Below are 23,562 nucleotides of genomic sequence, written 5' to 3' on the forward strand. Positions count from 1 at the left end.
TCATGAGGGAACATTGAAAATTTCATGTTACCCATCTTATTGACCACTTTAGAAAAACATTGCAGCAATTGTTTTATAATAGAAAAATTGTGGCTGAATCAATGAGTACTCGGTTAACAACATGGGCGGATAAAAGAGTCATTGAGAGGAGAACTATGGCTAAAAGAATGATCGTTCGCTCAGTGTCTCTGCATCGATTTCAAGTTGTAGGTGGTGGGATTAAGGAATGCTTAGTTGACATACAAAATAGAACTTGCTCCTGTAGAGTATTTCAATTTGATCAGCTTGTTTGTGCTCATGCATTGTGATTTGTTTGACTGTCCGAGTGGATTACATAAACCTTTGTGACTATTACACCAGGGAATCGTTAGCAATGACTTATGCACAACCAATGGAGCTGGTTGGCGACGTGACTGATTGGGAAGTTCCAGATGAAATTCAAGAGATGCACGTTTATCCACCTGTTGAGGCACCACTACCTGGTCGTCGTAAGAAGCTTAGAATACCCTCAGCTGGCGAGGACGTCAACCAGAGAACTGTTAGATGCGGCCGGTGTAATGAACCGAGACATAACCGTAAGTGATGTAAGAATCTCATTGCATCGAATCGAAATTAGTTGTATTCTTTCAAGTGATTATGTTATAACATTTGTCACTTGCAAACTTATGTATTGTACACTTATATATCATGAAATGTTATTCCTAAGTTTTTTTATTTTATATTGATATGTGAGCATGAAAATTAAATAAACTTAAGTACGCAAATTAAAAAATAAATTCATGTTTCCACATTCAAATTTCACAACAGTTTAAAATACAATATCGTCATTAAATATATTAACTGCAATATTCTTTCTAAAGTACTCTCCATGACTACTGTTAAATTCTAATTTAAGCCCGAACATTAAATATATCGTGAACATCAATAAAAAAACACGGCAATCGCCGGTACTGGGCTCTTGTTGTGGCACACCCTTAACTGCAACAACTTTTCATGGGTTGGCACTCCGCAACTTAAGTCAGATGTTATAGAATCCAACATATTCCAACCATCGAGGGAAGATAACTTCAAATGGCCTGAACTTGACCTTATATTTTTTATCATCTTGAAACATCAACAATGAGTCATAAATCCAGACTTTGTTTTTACGAAAGTCAACTCAGGTAAATACCCAATGCTCACAGTCCAGGTTAACAGGGATGAACACCTGGATATAAAAAAATTCCGTAAATATATCATGTATCATATGAAATTAGAAAACATACAACAAAAAGACACATTAGATTTTCGAAGATAAATAAAATAAAATACACACCATATTGACATTCATCATTGGTTTAGACATGGTGTGCTGCCGCCTACCAATATAATTATTCAAGCTGTCGCTATATACTAATGAATCGACGGCACAATCTCCGTTGTTCCATAGTTGATTCAAAAACACCTAGTACATAGATATCCAAAAAAATGTATAAATTAACAAAACTTCAAGGCGTTAGAAGATTATAAATAAATAAAAAGGCTATTTATAGGTTATGTCTGCACATTACCCAAAAATATGTGTCTATATGTGTGACACGCTGAACTAAGACATTCGGATATTGTTGTTACTTTTCGCTAATTAGGCGATAATACTCATGAATATGCTGTAGCAGAACAGAAACATGTCGATGTAAAAGGAAAAAATAATACGCAAATCCACAACACTCAAAGAAATTTTAAAAAAATAATTACCTCATCACTTAGCCATCCCATCGAAGATAAACCCAAAATTACTTCAAAGAACGACTGCGGGTGTTGGGCTCTCCGATCCACTGTCATATCGCCAACGAACCATCAGTCAAACTCATCATACAGACTAGAATCCTCTAATCCTCTAAGTGAATTTACATCCACACTCGTACTCATGTCAATCGCATGGTCCATGATTTGCGGTGGAGGTAAAAGTCGGACACTCTTTTCTCCCCTGAATGGAGGAATCATGTAAGGACTATTAAAAACATACGACGGTCTGTATACTCGGCCGAACTTACTAATACCCGGAGGTGCCTCAGTGAAGACCTGCACACTCTCCCCACTAACATCCCCGTAGAAACTATACAATGACGTAGGAGTAGAAAAATTTTGATTGCCCACATCAGTATACACTCCATAGTCATCTGGGGCCTATTCGTTCGGCAAGATGAACATATTAAACAACTATCAAATTAAAAGTTAAACGAACACAATTGTTAAATTTAAATTTGCTCACCGCATACGAGCGTGCAGTGAGAGAATCTTTATTTGGACGTTTAGTCAATGAATCAATAAATCCCACCACGGTTTCTTTAAAATCTTTAAATTTTGATTTCAATTCATAAATGTTAAGATCAATCTTGTCCATCTGTCATCGTATATAATCATTAAATTACTTTATCCTTAATTATTACAAAAAAAAATGAAGTAAAACTTTATACTAACAATAAAAAATAATAATTTATATATGAAGAAAATAAATTATTTATAACCTCGGAATCATGTGCGTCATCAGACGTGTCTGTCTGCTCCTGATGGTCATCTACAAGCACCTCCTCCTCAGAAGTCTCATGAAGCTGCTCTGATGTTAGGCTTGACATGTCATCATGCTCATCTGATTTCCTTGTAACGGACGGCGGTGCGTTGATTGAGGGTTGGTGCTGTATAAAGTAGTATTTAAAATAAGGAAATAAAAAGTCAAAAATTTCGATTAAATAAATAATAGTACTTATAGGATACCGACTTTATGAACCCAGTCTGGAATGTGTGGCATGTAATCCTTCACAGTGAGCCAATATTTTTTGCTACTCTTCTTTGCATTTGGCTCAAGGGTTTGTAAAATGTCCCCTTGCCATGAATTCAACCCAAAATTATAAGTATACAGAACTTGAATTTAGTAATGTTAAAAAAAGAACCAATACATATTATTTACAATACGAGATTTATCATTGAAGAACAAATAACCTCAACAAAGTTGATTTTCGAATAAGCCATGGGCTTCCATTGCACGATACGGGAAATTTTCTTCTTCGTTTTCACGACCCATGCTAACGGCAAACCTTTGATCGTTTTGTAAATCCAAGCCTGTAACAGCCAAAGTGAAAAAACTATTAAAACAATTATCAAATATTTAATATTACAAAACTTATTAATAAGTAAAAATAATAATGCACCTGAACCCCGGATGTAAAACCGTAAACATTGTACTTTTCAATTTTATGATTTGGGTTTTCTAACCGAGTCGTCCTAAATTTCTCGTCTTTCTCGTACAATGTATTGTCAAAACTCTCGTATATTGTTTCCCACGACAAACAACCCTATGGATGATTTCAGAAGTGCTTTATATCATCTACTTCGTTAAGGCATGAGAAATTGATTTGACAGTAACTTTTTCTTCCATTTAGGACTTTGTCCGCAAAATAAAATAGTACAATCTTTAATGTATCAATGTCATCCAAAGTCAATTAGTGTAATCCAATTAACATTTTGAGTTGAGGATATTTTAGTAAACTCATGTGAGTATTTAGAGGACATAAATATTCGTCGAATTCAATTTTTAGAGTATTAAAATAATTTTGAAGATATTATCTGCCATAATTACCTCTTTGGCAACCACGAAAACTTGACCATCATTTTTCCCGCTCCTCCAATCCCATGCAAGCCCACCATTTTGATATTATTAATCTCAATTATACTGCTCAGTAAAGCTAGTAAAGTGAGACGATGGGCCACTTCGTTGAATTTGTCGTAGTCTTGTACCTTCAATATAATGCTCGTCTCCTTAGCTGCTTTCCCACTAAACCGAACCGATATTGCCAATTATAACTACAAACGCGACTTGTTTCCCTGTAATTGGAAACAATTAGTGGCAGATTAAGATAAGTCCTCAACAAAAAATCGTCATGATTATGCAAGAAGCAACGCTTTAAAGTGGGGCTTTCAAGTGGGTAAACTAATCGGGAATCAAAAGAATCAAATTTTCTAAAAGCTAATATATAATATATATATTGAATTGTTGATCATATTTGTATGGCTTGCACAAGCCAGAAAGTAGCGGAAGACACATCCAAATGCTCCTATTTAAAAAAAAAATAGTGAGCAATTTATTCTCTGGTGCTTTTGATTTGATTAATTAAATTCAAAGAAATTCAACCTAAATAATCACTATCAGTAGAAGCTACAAATTATAGACTTATATAAAATAAAGAAAACTCACCGACATAGAGATCTCTATAGCCCTTGAATGGTTTTCCCTCAATGGCTGTTTGGGAGTTTCATGTTTGGGTTTGAGAGAGTGCAGTGAGCGGCGAATTAGGGATAGGAATGTTTAGGATTTATACTTTTTCTATTTTGTTTTTCATTTTTCTTTGTTTCAAATTTGTGCAACCTAATCGGGTTCGGACAAAGTCTAAACCCGATGAAGAGAATTACGAAATGCGGCGGGAATTGAAGGAGCGAGGCAATAGAAGGCGGGATAATTTTTGGACTTTGGAGACTTATATGTGCTAGGCTACAAAACAGAATACCAATCGTAGACAGGTCGAAAACAAAGAACACATGGTGTGTTTACTTCATGCAATGAGAAATGAGAATAAAATTTATGTTTATTCGATAAAATATAATTTGAGAATGAGAATAAAATGTGTAGGTTTCACATAATTTAGGAATAAAGAGTGGGAATCTCATTCCCATGGGGATTGGAAATGAAAATGTAGGAATGGAAATGAAATATATGCTTACTTTTGTATTTCTATAATTTTTTTATATATTCTAAATTACCCTCATTCAAATCACAATTAATTATTATTATTATTAAATTTTATTAACTTTATTATTTTAGTTATTATTATTTATTTTTATTATTTTTAATATTATCATTATTAACAATAAAAATAATGATAAAAATAATTAATTTATCATTATTAACAATATTATCATTATTGTTATTATTATTGTTATTAACAATAAAAATAATGATAAAAATAATTAATTTATCATTATTAACAATATTATCATTATTGTTATTATTATTGTTATTATTTTTTTTATAATTAATAATAACTAAATTAATAAAGTTAATAAAATTTAATAATAATAATAATAAATGTTAATAATGATAATATTAATAAAAATAAGAATAACAGTAATTAATAATAAATAAAATAATAAAGTTAATAAAATATAATAATAATAATAATAATAATAAATGTTAATAATGATAATATTAATAAAAATAAGAATAACAGTAATTAATAATAAATAAAATAATAAAGTTAATAAAATTTAATAATAATAATAATAATAAATGATAATATTAATAAAAATAATAATAACAATAATTAATAATAATAATAAATAATAATATTAATAAAAATAATAATAACAATAATTAATAATAATTAAAATAATAAATTTAGTAATAATAATAATAAATGTTAATAATGATAATATTAATAAAAATAATATTAACAATAATTAATAATAACTAAAATAATAAAGTTAATAAAATAATAATAATAATAATAATAAATTTTAATAATGATAATATTAATAAAAATAATATTAACAATAATTAATAATAACTAAAATAATAAAGTTAATAAAATTTAATAATAATAAATAACTTTATTATTTTAGTTATTATTAATTATTGTTAATATTATTTTTATTAATAATAATAATAATAACAACAACAATAATGATAATATTTTTAAATTAATTATTTTTGTTAATTATTAATATTATGGGTCTTTTAGTAAATTGATTCTCATTCTCATTACTCATTCTCATTTATTTTGCCAAGTAAACACATCAATGACATTCCAGCACATTTTCATTCCCATTTATTTTTGCCAAGTAAACATTGAAATCTCATTCTCTTTCCAGTTCATACTCATTCACAGTCCATTCCCAGTCCACCTCATTCCCATTCCATTAAATAAACGCACCATTAGTTCAATGAAATCACACGCACCGTCGATCTTACACGTGTCTGACCGGGAAAACCTAATTTCTGTAGTCAACCACATTAATTTCTTGTTGTAAATTAAAACTACTTTATGTGCTTCTAAAATTGAAACTCCCGTCACGCAGGTGATAAGGAAATTGCTTCGCCAATATTCTGTTAATCAAAAGTGAAAAAAAAAAAAAGTTATTAAATTACATAAAGCAATCGGGATGGATTCGTGGATAACAAAAATTTGTCAATGTAAATATAAATTTGTCATTTATAAGCTGGCATTGGTGATGGCTCACAAAGAAAGGATACAGAAGCACCAAAATGCTATTTGCTGTATGAGTATACCATTCAATTTTGAACATATACATTGTGGCGACATTTTACACAAGACCATTATTTCACTCCACAAAAATCCGTTTAATGCTCACTCTACAACATATACAGTGAGATATATTGAATAAATAAAAAATTAAAAATAGAATCTGGAAAAAGGACACATTTATGAAAACTGAAAAGGGCAAAAAGAAATCCACAATATGATTGAAGCTACTAGAAAGCTCCGCTGAAACTTTACGATGAACATACATTTACTTTATCCGATTCTGGAGCATCTTTGACCATACATCTAATCTATCCGATTCTGGAGCGTCTTCAACCATCTAAGCACCCGCATCCAATTGTGCTGATAGTTTCTGAACTTCCATTTTGATTTATCGGGTAGTATGTTTGTGTTGAATCACTTTGTTCGGGGCACCAATTAAGAGCAGCAATTACCACCACGAGCCGATTCCTGGACTTCTTTCTGTTTCAAAATTTGATTCTTCACCACTGCTGATCCTTGTTCTAATAAACTGGGAACCTCAAGAATCTGTAAACTAGGCAAATCAATAAGAACTGGTGCAGAGTAACAAATTAGGCGAAAGACAATACTGTGCAATCTTTACCATCTAAGAAGTCACAGATTTATTTACTGATAAGAGTTCATCTCAAAAAGATAATCCGGCAATCAGTTTCTACAGATAATGTTGGCCACCACATCAAGAAAAAGTAAATTAACAGATTACCAAAGGAGTAAAAAGTTGGAGTAAACACGAAATTATTTTGTGTCAGGTTCATAATTAATTTTCATATAATCTCTCGTAGTATGTTTTCATCAACAACCAACCAGCAAAAGTGAAGCATCCATTGATTATGTGCTCCACACAAACAATTAGGCATCATCATAATTCTTGTTATTGTCTATTAAGCTATTCCACTTGCAACGGCTATTAAAACAGCAGCACTAGCAATGTCTCTCAAATTATTAGAACTAGAAGCACATTGAAATCGATAGTAGAGGTTATACAGCTTTCTTGTTATGATACCTTATATAAGAGATCTTTAAAGCACTGCTTCACGTCTTCTGTATTTTTAGCACTACATTCAAGAAACAAACATTTATGCTCCTGTGCAAGAATCATCCCCTCCTCTCTGGTAACAGCCCTTTCACTATCCTGAAAACATTAAAAGCAAGGTATTTTGTGAATCTACTGGCAGTAGGTACAAACCCATGGGATGATTATTTATTTTAAAATACACAATTTATATCAGCAATAAAATCCTAAGCCAAGCCAGACTATCAACTCACCCTGTCAACTTTATTTCCCACTAAAATTTTGACACAATCTTGATTGGTCGAGTAAAGCTCTACTTCCTTTGCCCATACACTTGACAAGTTGGTAAAGGTTTCTCGTCGTGTCACGTCATAAACTAAAAATGACAATTAGTAACAAATTAATGAAACTTCAAGTCATCATTATCATGCAACACATTCCTAAGGACTAAGAAAGCAAGTTATGTAACAAAAACGATAACAACTTAAAAGTGAAAACATAAATCAAACAGTGAAGATTTGATATTCTGGGCGTAGATTTGAGAAGAATATCCTGGAGTGTTTACTTTGTCCTATCAAATTGAAGGGACATGTAACAACATATGTTAAAATAAGTCAATCAATAAATAAATATGATGATTAGGCTTTTCTATTGCAGTGAAAAGAGCATGCATAAATCATTCCATGCAATGAAAATAACTACAAACATTTTGAAGCTAAGACACTCTGCTGATACTACAACACCTGAAGAAGGGGAAATAATACATTCAATTGTTAGCACAACACACCCATGAACAATCTACTTTATCTTAACATAGGACTGTTCCATTTGTCAATCAATCACCTGGCAATGGTTTTCTAACAGTACAAACAACAAGTATCAAAGCAAGTCAAAACAAGCAACTTCACACAGACACTCCTTTAGTACATCTATCAAACCAACCAATGAAAATTTCAAATTACAGGCACTTGTAGAAATCCCAATTCAACATAATAAGGTAATACAATCTGTGGATTTCTGACACATGAGATGTTCAATATCCACAGGACATACCAAGGATAATTCCATGTGCACCTCTATAGTAAGAGCTCGTCAATGTCCCAAATCTCTCCTGTCCAGCTGCAATAAAACATGAAAGGCTATGTAATAAAGCAATTAATCGTATTTGACAAACTTGACTATACTCAATTATACTACCGGTGTGACTTCTGGTTCTGTATAAACCGCTACATGTAGTGGCCAATAGACATATAGCTATAGGAATTCCCACATCTTCGGGAATCCTGTTTACAACATCTTGTTATTCAGTAAAACAAAGTGACTTCATTGACTTTGCTATTTTGGTATGGAGCTGAAAAGGATTGTATCCAGTGTAATAAGTTCAAAGTAACTTATTAATCAGTTGCACACAATCTTATTCATCCTTCTTCACTTAGAAGTTGATTTAGAGAGGCCACAAATAACCAACAATCACGTATGTTCATCCATTACCTGTGTCCCAAATTGTCAGCTTCAGTCTTTTTCCACCAACTGTGAGTAGTTTGATTTTAAAATCTACACCTGAACATGAGTAAAACAACAGTATCCAAAGGTCAACACATATCAAAAATAAAAATAAAAATAAAAACTTCAAATAGCAAAACCTATAAAACAGTACAAGTCAGGCATTACTGAGTCATAATTTTGAATGTTCTAATCAAAGAAATGACAAGTCATTCACTCAGATTCCCCATAAGCATCATATAAAACAGAGAGCCGCTACTAATTTCTTCCCGGTTGACCCCCCAAAAAACAGAGAAATAACTCAAAGCAGACCTTTCCTTAATCAAAACCACTAATAACCTCCACAGCCAAGGCATCCCAACTTGCCAATTCGATTATATGCAAACATAAAATTCATATACATGTACGCATACATATGCCACATACATGCATACATATAAGCACAAATTTGACATCAGAGACCAATATTTTATAAAAAAAGTTTTATTTCACAACATGTAAGATCCCAAATGAGGGGGAAAAAAAATACCAATTGTGGGAGAAGGATCATGAACAGAGTTAGAGATTAAACTGAGAAGGATACTGCTCTTTCCAACACCTGAATCACCGATCAACAGAATCTTGAAAGAGTAATCATAGCTGTTGTTTCCAACTTTTGAACCCATCTCTGACCTTTATTTCTTCTTCACATACAGCAACTAGAAATTATATAACAAAAAAATTAAGCTTTCTAGTTCACCATCACCTTTGCAGAATTTTGCCAATTCTGTGAACGAACTAGGAAAGAAAAAAAGAAAAAAAAACAAAGAGAAAGAGGAACAAATGAAAGAAAAATTGAGGAAATTTCCTCAGGTAGGAGACAGTGGTGGGGTTGGCGGGTAGTGTTTCTTGGTTTTTATTTTTATTTTTTAATTCTTTTCTTTAAATTTTTTGTTTGATTAAATAGAAAGGGTTATTATAAAAAAATGATCCCCTGTATTTTGCATAATTTAAAAATATTCTAAAATAATTTCCAAATTTGTAAATAGCTCAGATAGCTTGTGGATGTGTAAAGCAGAAAGTTGGACTCATTTGAAATACAAATAAAATTATGAATAATTTGTCATTTTATGGAATATGTCAGGACTATAATGATAATGTCGCGTTAGAGAAAGTTTTATATGAATACTAATTAAAAAACTGAAGAGGTTCAAACAAAGGGACAAATGTCATCTTTTCTTGACCGGTTTACCGGGCGTGTTTGATTTTGATGGCTCCACGCGCCTCTGCAGGCGCTTGTGTGGGGCCGTACTTAGCTTTTACATCAACATCAAATTATATCTAATTCTAACCCAACTCACCTGATTTTTGGCATTTAATTATTTGTCTTTTTACGAGTTAATTTGGTCCGTAGTCCTTACTCTTTATTGAATTTCTTTTCCAAATAGTAATTACATCTCGAGTATTAGTATTTTGGGTGGCGGAACTTCAAAGATTTTATTTTATTTTTTTAAATAGTAATTCTCAACCATTTCGGAATTTAAAACTCAAAGGTAACATGATAAATGTTATGAAAAACTTCATATCTAAATAAGAAAATCCTACAAAAATAATAAACTTAAAAGATTTTATTAGCTTCAAACGGGCTAAAATGCAGAATATTTTAAAATTATTTAGATATTTGTCTTCGGAATTAAATGGTCGCATAAAAAAATGTTATTTCTTTAATATTACTTATAACTTTACTGATACTACAATTAAAAATCAATTGGGATTTGTTTTGATCAGCACAATAGTGATGAACAAAATTTAAAAATTAATTTCAAAGGAAATTATTCCAAATAAAGGAGAAATTATCTATATTTAAACACTAGTGAAAATTGACCCGTATCTTTAATTTTTAAAAAATAAGGTAAGAATTACTTAATCAAAAAATGATTCTTAAATAAAAATTATAATTCTCTTCACTCAAATAATTAATGATTAATAAATTAAAAAAATAATTAAATCTTAATTATATATTAAAAATTAGGTAACAAAATAATCTCACTGCCTCGAATAAATGTTAATTTAATATAATGCTTTTATAATTTTAATACAATCATTTTTAAACAGTATTTTCCTGTATGTAATGATCACATTTGGATTTGTTAATGATTATCTCGCGTATTGTAAGAGCATGGACATGGATAAAAATAAAAACAAAATATAAGTAAAATATTAAATAAGTGTTTTTAAAAAAAGAGATTAAAAGCTAAATTAAGAGAATATTCCAACCCTGAACTATTTTCAAAATTTTTTTAAACTCGGGATAGAGTTGCCCAAAACGGAGCGACACCCTACGCCCGTAAACAGCCACGGATTTCATGAGAAGTCTACGTGGCTACTTTACTTAAAATTGTGAAAAAACGATGCCATAGCTCGACACGTATAAAACATGCAGCAAAGCAAAGCTCAAATGTACATATTTTTATAAGAATATAAATAACACCTGGCTTTGCTGCCGGCATCCGTCATAACTCATATCGCCTTTGACTTTGACTTTGACTAGCCGTCTCGGCTATGCCTAGATCATCATTCATCAAAGCTTCTCTTTGCAACAATTTTCTTTTGCATGATTGTGCCCTCTATTTTGATTGGTTTAGGCTATTTAATCCCGAAATTTTGCTTAAAATTTTTATTTAAATTTTCAGCTATTGATTTTTTTATTAATTCTACGAAGACACTTATGTTGTGTTTACTTTCTGAAGTGAAAGTGAGAAATATAAAATTTTTCTATTTTTAAAGAAGTATTGAAAATCTCGTTCCGTGAGCCCCACTCATTTTTTAAGTGGGGAGTAAGAGTGGGACTCCTATGAGAAGAGTTGGGAGTAGATTCTTCCTTTTTTACTCTCCTTTTATTAAATTTAATATAATTATATTTAATAAAATAAAAAATAATTATATTTATTTAAATAATGTTATTATATTTAACTAAACAATAATTGGGTTTGATTTTAAGTTAAAATTATTTAAAAATAATATTATTATATTAATAGAGAATTAATAATACTACTATATACTATATTTATTTGAAAATATAATAATAATAATATTATATTTATTTAAAAATAATATTATTATATTTATTTAATATTAATAATTCATAATAGTAAATAGTTTATTCTAAGAAAATATTAATTTCGTACTATGTTAATAGTAAAAATATTTCATTTGTATTGCCCTTATCAATAATTTTTAATTTATATAATTAAAATTTAAAAAAAATTGTGATGTACATAATTAAGAATATTAATAATTATTATAAATTTACAAATATAATAAAATAAATGTTTATTCATCAAATATATTTTTTATTAACATTGTAATTAAAAACAACAATTCTTTAAATAAGGGTAAAATTATAATTTGAAACTATTTACTCCCAATTCAAGACAAAGTAAACACATAAATTATATTATGATCTCCATTCCACTATAAGTAAACAACATACTCTCACTCCCACTTCACACTCCCAATCCTAAAATTCTCACTCCTCAGGATTCTCACTCCAATCCAAAATAAAAACGCTATCTTAATGCATTTTTTTTCCTAATTATTGATATGTATTGTATGATAAATTTATTAGTATTTATATTTAAATATTATGATCATTTAGATAAATTTCATTATGGTTTAGTCTAAATTTCTATTCTCATAAATATTGAAGAAATATGTTTCACTCACGAATCAGTGAGAAGATATTTATCTCTATTCATTTTTTAATTGGAAAAGGATACATCGATTTTAAAAATTGCGGTGCATAATTCAATTAAAATCAACAATAAACAACCCACTAAATATCTTTATTAAAACAATACAACAATTTTTTCTCTTTTACAATAAGGACTAAATCATTCACGAAATCAATAATAAACAACTGATTGAACATCTTTAAAAAAAATACAATAAATAAGTGGATATTTTAAAAATATTATCACATAATCAAATCAATGAGAAAAATAGAAATATGGTAATAATTATGAGCTACGTTTTTAGTAAAGAAAAGCAAGTTACATCTGGTTAAATTTAACATAATATATGGTAGCATTTGATTAAATATGAACAAAAAAAAAACCAAAAAAGTGGTTCACTTCAGCCTTAGGTCATTCTTTCACGCTTTTCAATTTAAAAAACTAAATGAAACAAATGGTGCGTGATGTGAAATGAGAAACACTTCTGTGGAAGTGGAACAGTCCAATGGTTTAGCAGTGATGTTAAAAGTAAAATTTTGGAGATCTATTAAATTTGAGAAATTTACACTAATAACCATAAATATTTTGATTTTTTTCATCTTAACCCCCCAAACAAATTTCTATCAACATTAGCCATAAAAGACCCTTTGAGACCAAAATACCCCTCTCCTTCATCTCTCCCTTTCACGCATCTCTCCCAAACCAAACAAACACCCATCATCGGCGGCAACATCAGCCCTCGTCGGTGGCGGCTCCATCCCTCATCGGGGTCCGATCTACCATCTACAGCCTTTAACAAAACCTAGGTTAGCCATTTAACTTATTTTCATTAATTAAAATGAAATTTTAGATTAATAATGGTTGTAGTTTGAGAATAATGGTGGTGGTGGTGGTGTTTGTGGTGATTGTTATTGTTTTGGGAGTATATTGAATTGGGAAATGATTTGGGGAATTTTTTTTTTGGGGGAGGGGGGGGCAGCGCACGCGCGCTCGGCAGGGTGCGACAGGCCGTATTTGGTGCGACAGGCATGCAGTAGTATTTTTTTTTTGACAAGTACATTTTTTTTTTTGCTGTAAATGCAATGTAATAATGAATTTAAATATTATAGATACGTGGCGAAATCAGAATCACTGAATATCGAAGTAGGCAAGATGCATTTTGGTTATGCCGATCACTTTCCTGGTCGAATTTCGAGCATGTGTAAGTTATCTTCGGTGGTAAAAGTCATCGAGGAAAAATTAACAAAGCGACAATTGAATATGTTCAAGAATGATATATTTGGGCATTTCTTGGAGTGTCGAAGTTTTCCATTTAGTGGGATAATTTTGCACAATCTTTTACTGAGGCAAGTGGCCCATGAAGAAAATAGCCGTGAGGATCAGTTATGGTTTCAAATTGATGAGCATTTGATTCGCTTGTCAATTGTAGAATGGTGCCTGGTTACTGGACTTTCATATGGTGTTGATATCGAACTAAGAGATGACAAAAAAGTGGATAGGCTACAGAAAACGTATTTTGATGGTGTGCATCGCAAGATCAATGTTAAGGAATTCGATGCATTATTTAAGGAGTCGAAATTCGAGGAAATGGACGATATGGACAATATGGACGCATTAAAGATTGCGCTCTTTCATTTTGCGGACAGAGTACTAAATGCAAGAAAAAATCACTGTCAAATCAATTTCGATTGGCTTAACGAAGTTGATGATATACAGTACTTCTGAAACCGTCCATGGGGTCTTGTGTCGTGGGAAATGGTATACGATAGTCTTGATGATGCACTGTTCGAGAAAGACGAGAAATTTAAGACGGCACGGTTGAAAAACCCAAATCATAACATTGAAAAGTACAATCTTTACGGCTTTATGTCTGGGGTTTAGGTGCGTTGTTTTTTTGTTATTAATAAGTTTTATAGTATTAAATATTTGATAGATGTGTTAATAGGTTTTTCACTTTTGTTGTTGCAAGCTTGGATTTACGAAGCGATCGGAGGTTTGCCGTCAACATGGGTCGTGAAAACGAAGAACAAGATTCTTCGCATCGTGCAATGGAAGCCCATGGCGTCTTCGAGAATCAACTTTGCTGAGGTTTATTCGTTCTTCAACGACGAATCTCGTATTGTAAGTAATATGTATTAGTTATTTTTTTAACTTTACTAAATTTAAGTTATGTATACTTAAAATTTTCAATTGAATTTATGGCAGGGGGACGTTTTACAAACCCTTGAGCCAAATTCAAAGGAGAGTAGCAGAAAATATTGGCTCACTGTGAAGGATTACATCCCAAGCATTCCAGACTGGGTTCATAAGATCTGTTATAAATCTAAGTACTATAAATTATATTTAATCGAAATTTTTGACTTTTCATTTATTAATTTTAAATGATACTTTGTACAGCACCAACCTCAATCAATGCGATGCCGTCGGTTTCAAGGCAATTAGACGAGTATGACGAGCATGACGACATACCAAACCCAACACCAGAGCAGCGTCATGACACTTCTGAGGATGAGGTGGCTGTTGATGACCACCAGGAGCAGACACATGCCGACTCTGATGACGCACATGATTCTGAGGTTATAAATAATATACAATATTCTTCTTTTATTAATCATTATTGTTTTACTGTTATTCTAAAGATTTACTTATTTTCTTTTGTAATAGTCGAGGACAAAGCAGTTTAATGATTGCGTGCGACGACGGCTGGATAAGATTGATCGTAACGTGTATAAATTGAAGTCGGAATTAAAAGATTTTAAAAAACCGTAATTGGCTTTATCGACACCTTTTCTACACATCTAAATAAGGATTCTCTCACCGGACGCTCGTATGCGGTGAGCATAATTAAATTTAATAATTATGTTCGTTTAACTTTTAATTTAATAGTTGTTTAATATGTTCATCTTGGCGAATGGACATGCCCCGGATGACTATGGAGTGTATACTGACGTGAGCAATCAAAATTTGTCTACGCCCACGTCATTGTATAATTTTTACGGGAATGTTAGTGGGGAGAGCGTGTAGGTGTTCTCTGAGGTGCCTCCGGGCGTTAGTAAGTTCGGCCGCGCGTACATACCGTCGTATGTTTATAACAGTCCTTACATGATTCCTCCACTCAGGCGAGGAAAGAACGCCCGACCTATACCTCGACCCCAAATCATGGACCATGCCCAAGACATGAATACGAGTGTATATATAAATCCACTGAGAGGATTGGAGGATTCTAGTCTGTTTGCTGAGTTTGATCGATGGTTCGCTGGTGATATGACAATGGTTCGGACCATAGAAGGAATAAGTCTATTGCCTCTGTTATTCACAGGAGTATTGTCTTCACACTCATCCTCATGCTGAAACGACAGAACATTCGAAGGACCGACTCCTCCATCATCACCATCATTATTGAAATGAGTGCCCCTCATATTATTAGAAGGTTTTGTACAAACATTATCCCCCTCTGTCTCATCATGAAAATCATCATTGTCCCGAAAATCATTGTTGTGATATAGAGAATACCGTTGCTCCAACGACGTCGTTATTGAAAATACCGTTGCTTCAACATCCTGTAACGTAACACCGTTATCATCAATGTTGTCATAATTGTCGTGGATTGGAGAGTAATATTGCTGCAGCGATATTGTCCTTGGCAACACCTCTTCTTCATTATCGGGGCCAGACATATTTGCTCTAAACGAAGTTTCTGTATCGACATGTGGCTCAATACCTTCGCTCGGAACTCGAGGTGATGTGGTCACGAATATAGGAATGCATCCAAAATTGGCTACATCGGATGTCATATGTAACACAACCCTCACCATTTCATCATCAAATATATCCATGGACAGTGCACATACACGATATAATGTATTACGAGACCTCAAAGTTGTCTTCATTGTGATACTATATTCATTAGGGTTAATTTGTGACACATTGTATACTCTTGCCAATAATTGATCAAACAGACAATTTTTCCCAACCAAAAAAGCTCTATTTTTACCATTGACATACTCCATACGACCATCCTCTAATGTCTCTCACCAACCATCGTAACACAATTCAAGTACAACTGAATCCATTAAGCTTGAAATTATAAAAAAAATAAATTATTTAAGCCTTATCAAATTAATAGTTAATTGCAATGAATGTGGCTTTTCGTGCGACAGGCTGACTGTCGCACGAAACTTAGTGCAACAGGCTGACTGTCGCTCCAAGTTTTGGTGAGTCAGGCACCCTGTCGTCAGATTCACTTATGAAACCACGATTCGTAGTTCACTCAAACTCTCGAGCAAGTTCAGAAAATAACTCATACTACTATGTGATGTCGATTAGTGTTAGATCCGGATAAATTATGATCGGATTTCACTTTTTATCGTTGCTTTTTGCCGTTGCCGTTGGTTGATGATTCAAGAGTGGGAAGCTGCCTTTGGTTTGACGAAAGGGGAGAAAGAAAGTTACTTTTGATTTGTAAAAAAAGGTAATTTGGGGAGAAAAGTGTGTGTTTGGCTAATGTTGATAGAAAAAAATTGAGAGGGTTAATTGTGAAAATAACAAAAGTTTTATGGTTATTTTTATAAATTTCCCATTAAATTTAATATTAGAAAAGTCAGCGAGTTTTAATTGGGTTTAAAATTACACAGTTATAATTTTAAAAATACAATTTTAAAATATTTGGCAAACACTAATTGTTATAGTTTGGAAGCATATCCAAAAGATTGTATTAATTTTATTTTTTAAATATTTATTTATTTACTTATATGGTAAAAAGGTGAGTGAAAAAATATGTTATTCTCCAAAAAAACTCTTTAAATAGAAATAAATTAATATTGTTTTAATGAAATTAATAATTTTCAAAGGAAAAATATATGGTAATTAAAACACCTCTTTCTCTCTAATAAAAGTAATAAAATATAAATTGAAGAAGAAGAAAGAAACTCTATAAAATTGAAGAAAGAGAATCATTTTTTATTTGAAAAATCTTAATTAGTATGTCTTTTGGAGTGTTAAATAATGATGTGGCTCTTCAAATAAATAATAAAATCTTATTTGAAGAGTTTTTTTGGAGATGCTCTTAGTTGATTTGATTTTTACATTTTTATGATTGAAAAATTTATTATATTTTTATTAATTTTATCAAAATTATTATTAAAATTTATATTTACTACATAATATTAATTCTTATTTCATAGCTCTAGTATTTTTTATACGGCAACGGTAACTTAAAAATTACAACACCTTAATTTAAAATAGAACCTCTGTCACATGACAAAATATTAATAGACTGTATCACCATTTCATATAATTTTTTTTTAATGAAATTATGTTTATGATTATTTCTTATTCGAAATCACACATAGAAGTTTATGCCTCTTAACAAAAAAAACTTGGACGGGTTAAAATCATTTGATGTGGCTTTTTGAATGACTTTTTTTTTCCCAAATAAAAGGCTTTATTCAAATATTTTCTTTAAGTTTTTTGCATACAATTTTACTCGGTTGTTTTTTTAACTCCAGAATAATTCGTTTTTTTTTTAAAATTATTTTAGACCCAAAAATTGATTTAATTTGGCATGGAAAAAAAAAAGTTAGTTGAGAAAAATGGGGTATCTAGCCATGGCCTGGGGTCTCCTCAGAAGATTGGAATGCTTGATGGGTTTGAATCACACGGCCGAACTCGTTTGTGCATGATGGCATGGGGCCCGTGGAACCTTTACTTGCCTTACAGGAAAAGTCCGAGATAGAAACGTGCTTTTCACGCTTTGGTTTTGGCACTTAACTGACATAAGACAGGCCAAGCCAGCACCCACGGTCTAACTAATTACATCAGCCTGGATAATTGCACTTTATATTTTATTAATTAACATTTTAATGTTTTTCAGATACTTTTTGCAGTAATTATAAATAATAATAAAATTTATTAAAAGACTTTTCTGAAATATCTCATGTACCTCCTTAACAAAGGGAGGGGGGGGGGGATTTATTTTCTATATAATAAAATTGAAAATAACATCATTTTTAATGTTTTTAGCAACATTTCCTCTTTTTAGTAATTGCTTAAAACTTGAGAATTTTGGTAAAAGGGGATTTTCATTGAAATACTCCCTTATCTTTCTCCCAAAAAGAAATATAAAATTATCAAACAAATTAGCAGTATTTTAAACGATTGAATCATATTAATCAATAATTATAATCTATTTTTATGATTAATTTTACAAATAGAAGTATTTTGGGAAACAGAACGTTGCGTATTTCCACAAAAAAAAAAAAAAAAGGTTACCAAAATTTGTTTTGAAAAAATTCGAATACGATAAGATTTCTCTTCTTTTGGAGTTTTCAAGTGCAGTGCAGATAGATATGATAGCTCGCACAGACAATAAATATCCTTTAATAGTCAGTTGTCACTTACCAAGTTCATTGAAATTACCAAATTAACCTTTTACTGCACTGCAATCAATACAACAATTTAAAAAAAAAATGAATTTTCGAAAAACAGAAAACAAAAAGGAAAAAAATGAAATGACAAAACGATGCTTCTTCACTCCACTTGAGACACCCTAATTTCTTGTAATTGAAGCTACCAGCCGCAGTTGCTTCCCCACCAATCAATCCCAACATTTCTTCTATCATCCCCGTCACGGGAAAAGCCCTAACCCCATCAACAATCAGGCCGTTTTTGGTTTCTCAAATGGGTAACGAAGGTCTTGCCCTCACGACCACCACACCGGCGACACCTGCGACACCGGCAGCGGCGAAGAAGAATACGGCGGCACTTGCACCTGGGTTTCGATTCCACCCAACGGACGAAGAGCTTGTGAGCTATTACTTGAAGCGCAAGGTCTATAACAGGCCCTTTCGCTTCAACGCCATTGGCGAGGTCGATATTTATAAGAACGAGCCTTGGGACCTCGCAGGTCAGGATTACTCATCTCTTTCGCTCTAATTTTTTTCTGCATATACTTTTTTCATTTCTGTTAGTGGCTTTTTGTATTTTCATTTTCCTTTTACCGTTTGCCGGAAAAAGTTAGGGTTTTGTTTTTTTTCAGTCCTGTGATTTTAGTGGTACCATTTCTCGCTAGTTATTATTTAGATTTTTTATTTTGCAAATATTAGGTTTTTTATTTTGTTTTTGTTATTTTTGTTTTGCTGTCTGTGGTGATTTTGATAGTCATAATTTGTTTTTGAGTTTTTTTTTTTAATTACATTTCTGAGAGGGGTTTGGCTTATATCTGGAGTTTTGCGGTTTATATTTCTTTGATATGGTTGCTTATCGGGGGTTTACTTGTTTAGGGGGTTTTAGTTTACTCAATATTGAAGACCATTCGGCTAGATATGATTTTCTTTATGGGATTTTTGTTTTTTTATTTTAATAGTATCAAGAGGGCTTTTGAGAGTTTATTGTTCTGTTTATTGGAGAAGAAAGTTTAAACATTACTTGTTTATGTGGTTTTAGATTTTTCGTGGATGAAGACCAGAGATCAAGAGTGGTACTTTTTCAGTCCATTGGATAAGAAGTATGTAAATGGGGCAAGAATGAATAGAGCTACGCGGAAAGGGTATTGGAAAGCAACAGGGAAGGATCGTGAGATTCGCCGGGAGTCGCAACTCATTGGAATGAAGAAGACGCTTGTGTTTCATAGTGGGCGTGCCCCTGATGGGCAGCGGACCAATTGGGTTATGCATGAGTACCGCCTTGTGGAAGAAGAATTCGAGCAATTGGGGCCTGGACTGGTAAGGCTATAATGAAATTTTTGTTGCTGGTTTTGATTTCAGATGCTAATAGTATTTACGAAACAAATAACACCCTTGAGCTGAGTTATTGTTAATAGAAAAAGAATATTCTTGAGTTGAGTTATCAAACACAAAATTTAGGATTGATAGAAAAGGTTCTCCCATAGTTTTCTGTTGTAGGTTAAGCTTCTTTGGTTTTAGTAATTCTATATAGCTTGTATTTGGTTTCCGAAAGAATTTTGGAATTGTCTGGAAAATTGATTTGGTCCTTTCGGATTTTATGATATATACTGTTTTGACAATGAATAAGCCAGTACATTTTACTTCAGTTGTTTGTACCCAGGTCAGTGAATTTGAAGAACTGAATATGTTTTCTTGGGGTCGTAAATAATGCAAAATCTTTAGCGTAGGAGTTTTAACACTGCAATTTCACTGCAACCTAAGTGCATACTTGTTCATCATAAATCTTATAGGATTTGCTTGTTTTCTTTTGTGCAAAAGGCTTCATATGTGCTGTGTAGAGTATTCCACAAGAACAACATAGGGCCACCCAATGGGAATCGATATGCACCATTCGTTGAGGAGGAATGGGATGATGGCATGGCAACTTTTCCAGGAGAAGATGCTGCAGATGAGGTGGTAGCAGGTGATGATGTTGGTACTGAAAGGAATGCTGGCGAAAGGATGCGTGTTGAGCAGGTCTGCCCATCCTCTTTTTCGTCTTACCCTTCTTTTCTCTTTTAATTTTTAAGCATATGTGTGATACTGCAAGTTATGATAAAGGGGTTGACAATATATTGAAAAATATCCAATGGACTCTGGCCAATTACTGTAGACAAGAATCCAGCATTTTAATATAATTGAACGGTTGAACAAGCCAGTGATGTAAACATCAAAAGTTTGTTTTAATCACTTTTAATTTTGAGTACTTTGGGTACTTGATTATCTTCGAGCTTCCTCTTAAATTACAATTAACGTCTGAACTACTGAGAGTCATTGTCTTTGGATTCATTGAAAATCATAGGGTCATTCAATATATAATATAGGTGATGGATTAAAATCCATGCTTAAATGGATGCAACCTTCTCAGCGTATTTATTGACATTTATTAGGCGAATGCATACTTTCCTTCTATAATAGGTTCAAGTCTAATGGGTATGATACCTCCTCCAAATTATCTCCATGGACGTGAAGGAAAAATGTAATTCCTTAAGCCTATAGGGTTCATGCCTCTACCTTTTGGGAAGGAAAACTTACAAAGATTGACCGAATAGATTATTCTGAAAATCATTTGTGGCTAGGAAGTTGAAGGGCATCTGGCTTCTCGTTTTAATTTTTAGTCTTTACTTGAAGGGCGCTGATAAACAAGTAGGGTTTCCTTACAGAGATTGAATTTATTCAATGTCATCTAGAGCATGTGCTGGTTCATGGTGTGGTTATGATTATGAAATATTATATTTTTCCCCATACATGGTGTGGTGTAGTTCTTTCTTCTAATTGTCAAAGACTACTACAGACGATAATATCAGTTTCTTTTGTTTGATTTCATTTGACTTTGTATCATACTGTTAGAGGATGTTGCTTCCAAAATGCTTGCTAATAACATATATTGTTGTGCAGTGTTAAAGTCTTCAGTGGCAATGTAAGCACCTATAAGAATATAACATTTCAAGGGAGCAAGAATTACGAAATTATGTTGGTTCTTCTTAAATGGGATGAAACCAAATTTTTCCTAAGAACGCAATTGACATAGAAGTATAGGAATTTGCTGACCTCTTATCATTAATTCATGGCATCTCATTAGTTTAGATTTCTTTTTGGTTGTTATAAATAGCAATTGATGTATTTTTCTTAGCAAAGCATGTGATTATTTGAATAACACATAAACATACACTTTTCTATCCTCTCTTCTTTTTCATTACAGTTCTATTTCTCTCCAATTTCTGTTCTTTCTAGTCTGTTTCTCTTTAACCTGCCTATTTCCATTGTTAACTTATTATGCATCCCACCTGAAAATCAGGACCATGCACATGGCTGTTTTCTTTTTTTTTTTCCTTTTTTGACAATGTTTGTATTGTATTAATGTCAAAATTAGTTATCAGAAAGTTTGGAATTACCACTTATCAGGACATCAAAATAAAATAAAATTGGACTTGCCGATTATGAATGCTTTTGTTAGTGTGGTGGCACTGAGTAGTGGCACATTGGTTTAATTTATGACGTTTGTACAACTGTACATGATTTGACTGGTTATTTATCCATATGCTTCTTTTTGGCGTCTTCATTCAATATCACTGGGTTGGTGGATTGCTATTTACTATCTCCTTAATTTACTGAATAAAGTGCTATTGAATGTTGGTTGAGTGTTCCAGGATTCTCAATCCATCAATAAGGAGCCTCTGAATATTAATGAACTTCCAAAAGATGCTCAAAATGATTTACTGGATTGCAAGAGGGAAAGGACAGACGGTTGTCCTTCGCTATGTGTGTTAAATACACAGGCACCTCTTCCTCTTCTCCAATACAAAAGAAGAAGGCAGAATGATTCAGGTTCTAACCGATCAAATGGTTCAGATAATTCATCTGGAGCAGGCCAGGATCCTTCGTCATCTACCACCACAACAGCTGAAACAGCAACGATGATGGCGACAAATTCAGCAACAACAGCAGCAATTTCTGCGTTGTTGGAGTTCTCTCTGATGGAGTCTATTGAACCCAGAGAGACATCTTGTGTTCCCACAGCTGCTCCATTTGAAGCTAATGATTTTGATTCACAGATGCCACCTGACTGTGCTAAACTTATCAAAGAACTGAAGAACCAGGTGCGCGAGGTTGTCGTTGAGAGGGCGACATTGAAGCTTGATCTGATGAGTGCTCAAGCCATGATTAACATCCTGCATTCGCGAATTGATTTCCTGACCAGGGAAAATGAGGATTTGAAGAGGAAAAACAAAGCTGCTTAGTGGACTGAAATGCAGCCCCATTTAATCGTAGCGTTGTTTGTTCGATCAGTGTAGGAGTCATCGACCTCTTATGGGCTTTTCCCCTCTTATCTGTTGATTACAGAATGTATTTGTAAATTTCGGAGGTCTGTTGTTTAGTTGTTGTAATGTTATGAGAATGGCGGGATATTTTGCACCAACAGTCGGTAATGTAAACTGAGACCTTGTTTTTAAGTCTGTGTTAGAACTCGGTAAGTTCATTGTTGTTGAGAATTCAATATTGTGCTAATGAACCCTTTTCAGGAAAACTATTGGTCCATTTGCCCTAAATTTGTT

At 32.5% G+C, this 23,562-nt stretch overlaps 3 protein-coding genes across 11 annotated transcripts; 1 reads left to right on the forward strand and 2 right to left on the reverse strand.

Annotated features, from left to right (window-relative positions):
- Positions 1–785: 785 nt before the first annotated feature.
- On the reverse strand, positions 786–4,723 carry LOC107177837 (uncharacterized). 7 transcript variants are annotated; one of them, XR_001508779.3, is made up of 10 exons: positions 4,232–4,723; positions 3,617–3,861; positions 2,980–3,099; positions 2,759–2,862; positions 2,508–2,675; positions 2,252–2,383; positions 1,735–2,166; positions 1,551–1,646; positions 1,316–1,444; positions 786–1,207 (listed from the first exon to the last, which is right to left on the reverse strand). XR_001508779.3 is itself a non-coding variant. In XM_052440056.1 (8 exons), the coding sequence occupies exons 3-6, from the start codon at positions 2,786–2,788 to the stop codon at positions 1,837–1,839; spliced, it is 660 nt and encodes a 219-aa protein (XP_052296016.1). In that variant the 5' UTR covers positions 2,789–3,099; positions 3,617–3,861; positions 4,232–4,723; the 3' UTR covers positions 786–1,207; positions 1,316–1,444; positions 1,735–1,836. The 7 variants fall into 7 exon arrangements, 1 of the variants encoding a protein (XP_052296016.1); XR_008054214.1 differs by having other exon boundaries at positions 2,759–3,099; XR_008054217.1 differs by lacking the exon at positions 2,252–2,383 and having other exon boundaries at positions 1,735–1,814; positions 2,759–3,099.
- Positions 4,724–6,284: 1,561 nt separating this feature from the next.
- Positions 6,285–9,747, reverse strand: LOC102624050 (ras-related protein RABC2a). Of its 3 annotated transcripts, none has more exons than XM_052440233.1 (6): positions 9,380–9,747; positions 8,839–8,907; positions 8,401–8,466; positions 7,602–7,723; positions 7,339–7,467; positions 6,285–6,868 (listed from the first exon to the last, which is right to left on the reverse strand). In XM_052440233.1, the coding sequence occupies exons 1-6, from the start codon at positions 9,513–9,515 to the stop codon at positions 6,818–6,820; spliced, it is 573 nt and encodes a 190-aa protein (XP_052296193.1). In that variant the 5' UTR covers positions 9,516–9,747; the 3' UTR covers positions 6,285–6,817. The 3 variants fall into 3 exon arrangements, with proteins under 3 accessions (XP_052296193.1, XP_052296194.1, XP_006485310.1); XM_052440234.1 differs by having other exon boundaries at positions 6,285–6,849; positions 9,380–9,746; XM_006485247.4 differs by having other exon boundaries at positions 6,285–6,842; positions 9,380–9,740.
- A 9,276-nt stretch (positions 9,748–19,023) lies between these two features.
- Positions 19,024–23,534, forward strand: LOC102623759 (NAC domain containing protein 50). The gene is made up of 4 exons (XM_006485246.4): positions 19,024–19,467; positions 20,007–20,284; positions 20,786–20,983; positions 22,657–23,534. The coding sequence occupies exons 1-4, from the start codon at positions 19,242–19,244 to the stop codon at positions 23,245–23,247; spliced, it is 1,293 nt and encodes a 430-aa protein (XP_006485309.1). The 5' UTR covers positions 19,024–19,241; the 3' UTR covers positions 23,248–23,534.
- Positions 23,535–23,562: the final 28 nt, after the last annotated feature.

The sequence above is a fragment of the Citrus sinensis genome, chromosome 4 (assembly GCF_022201045.2).
Source record: "Citrus sinensis cultivar Valencia sweet orange chromosome 4, DVS_A1.0, whole genome shotgun sequence".
Lineage (NCBI taxonomy): Eukaryota > Viridiplantae > Streptophyta > Magnoliopsida > Sapindales > Rutaceae > Citrus > Citrus sinensis.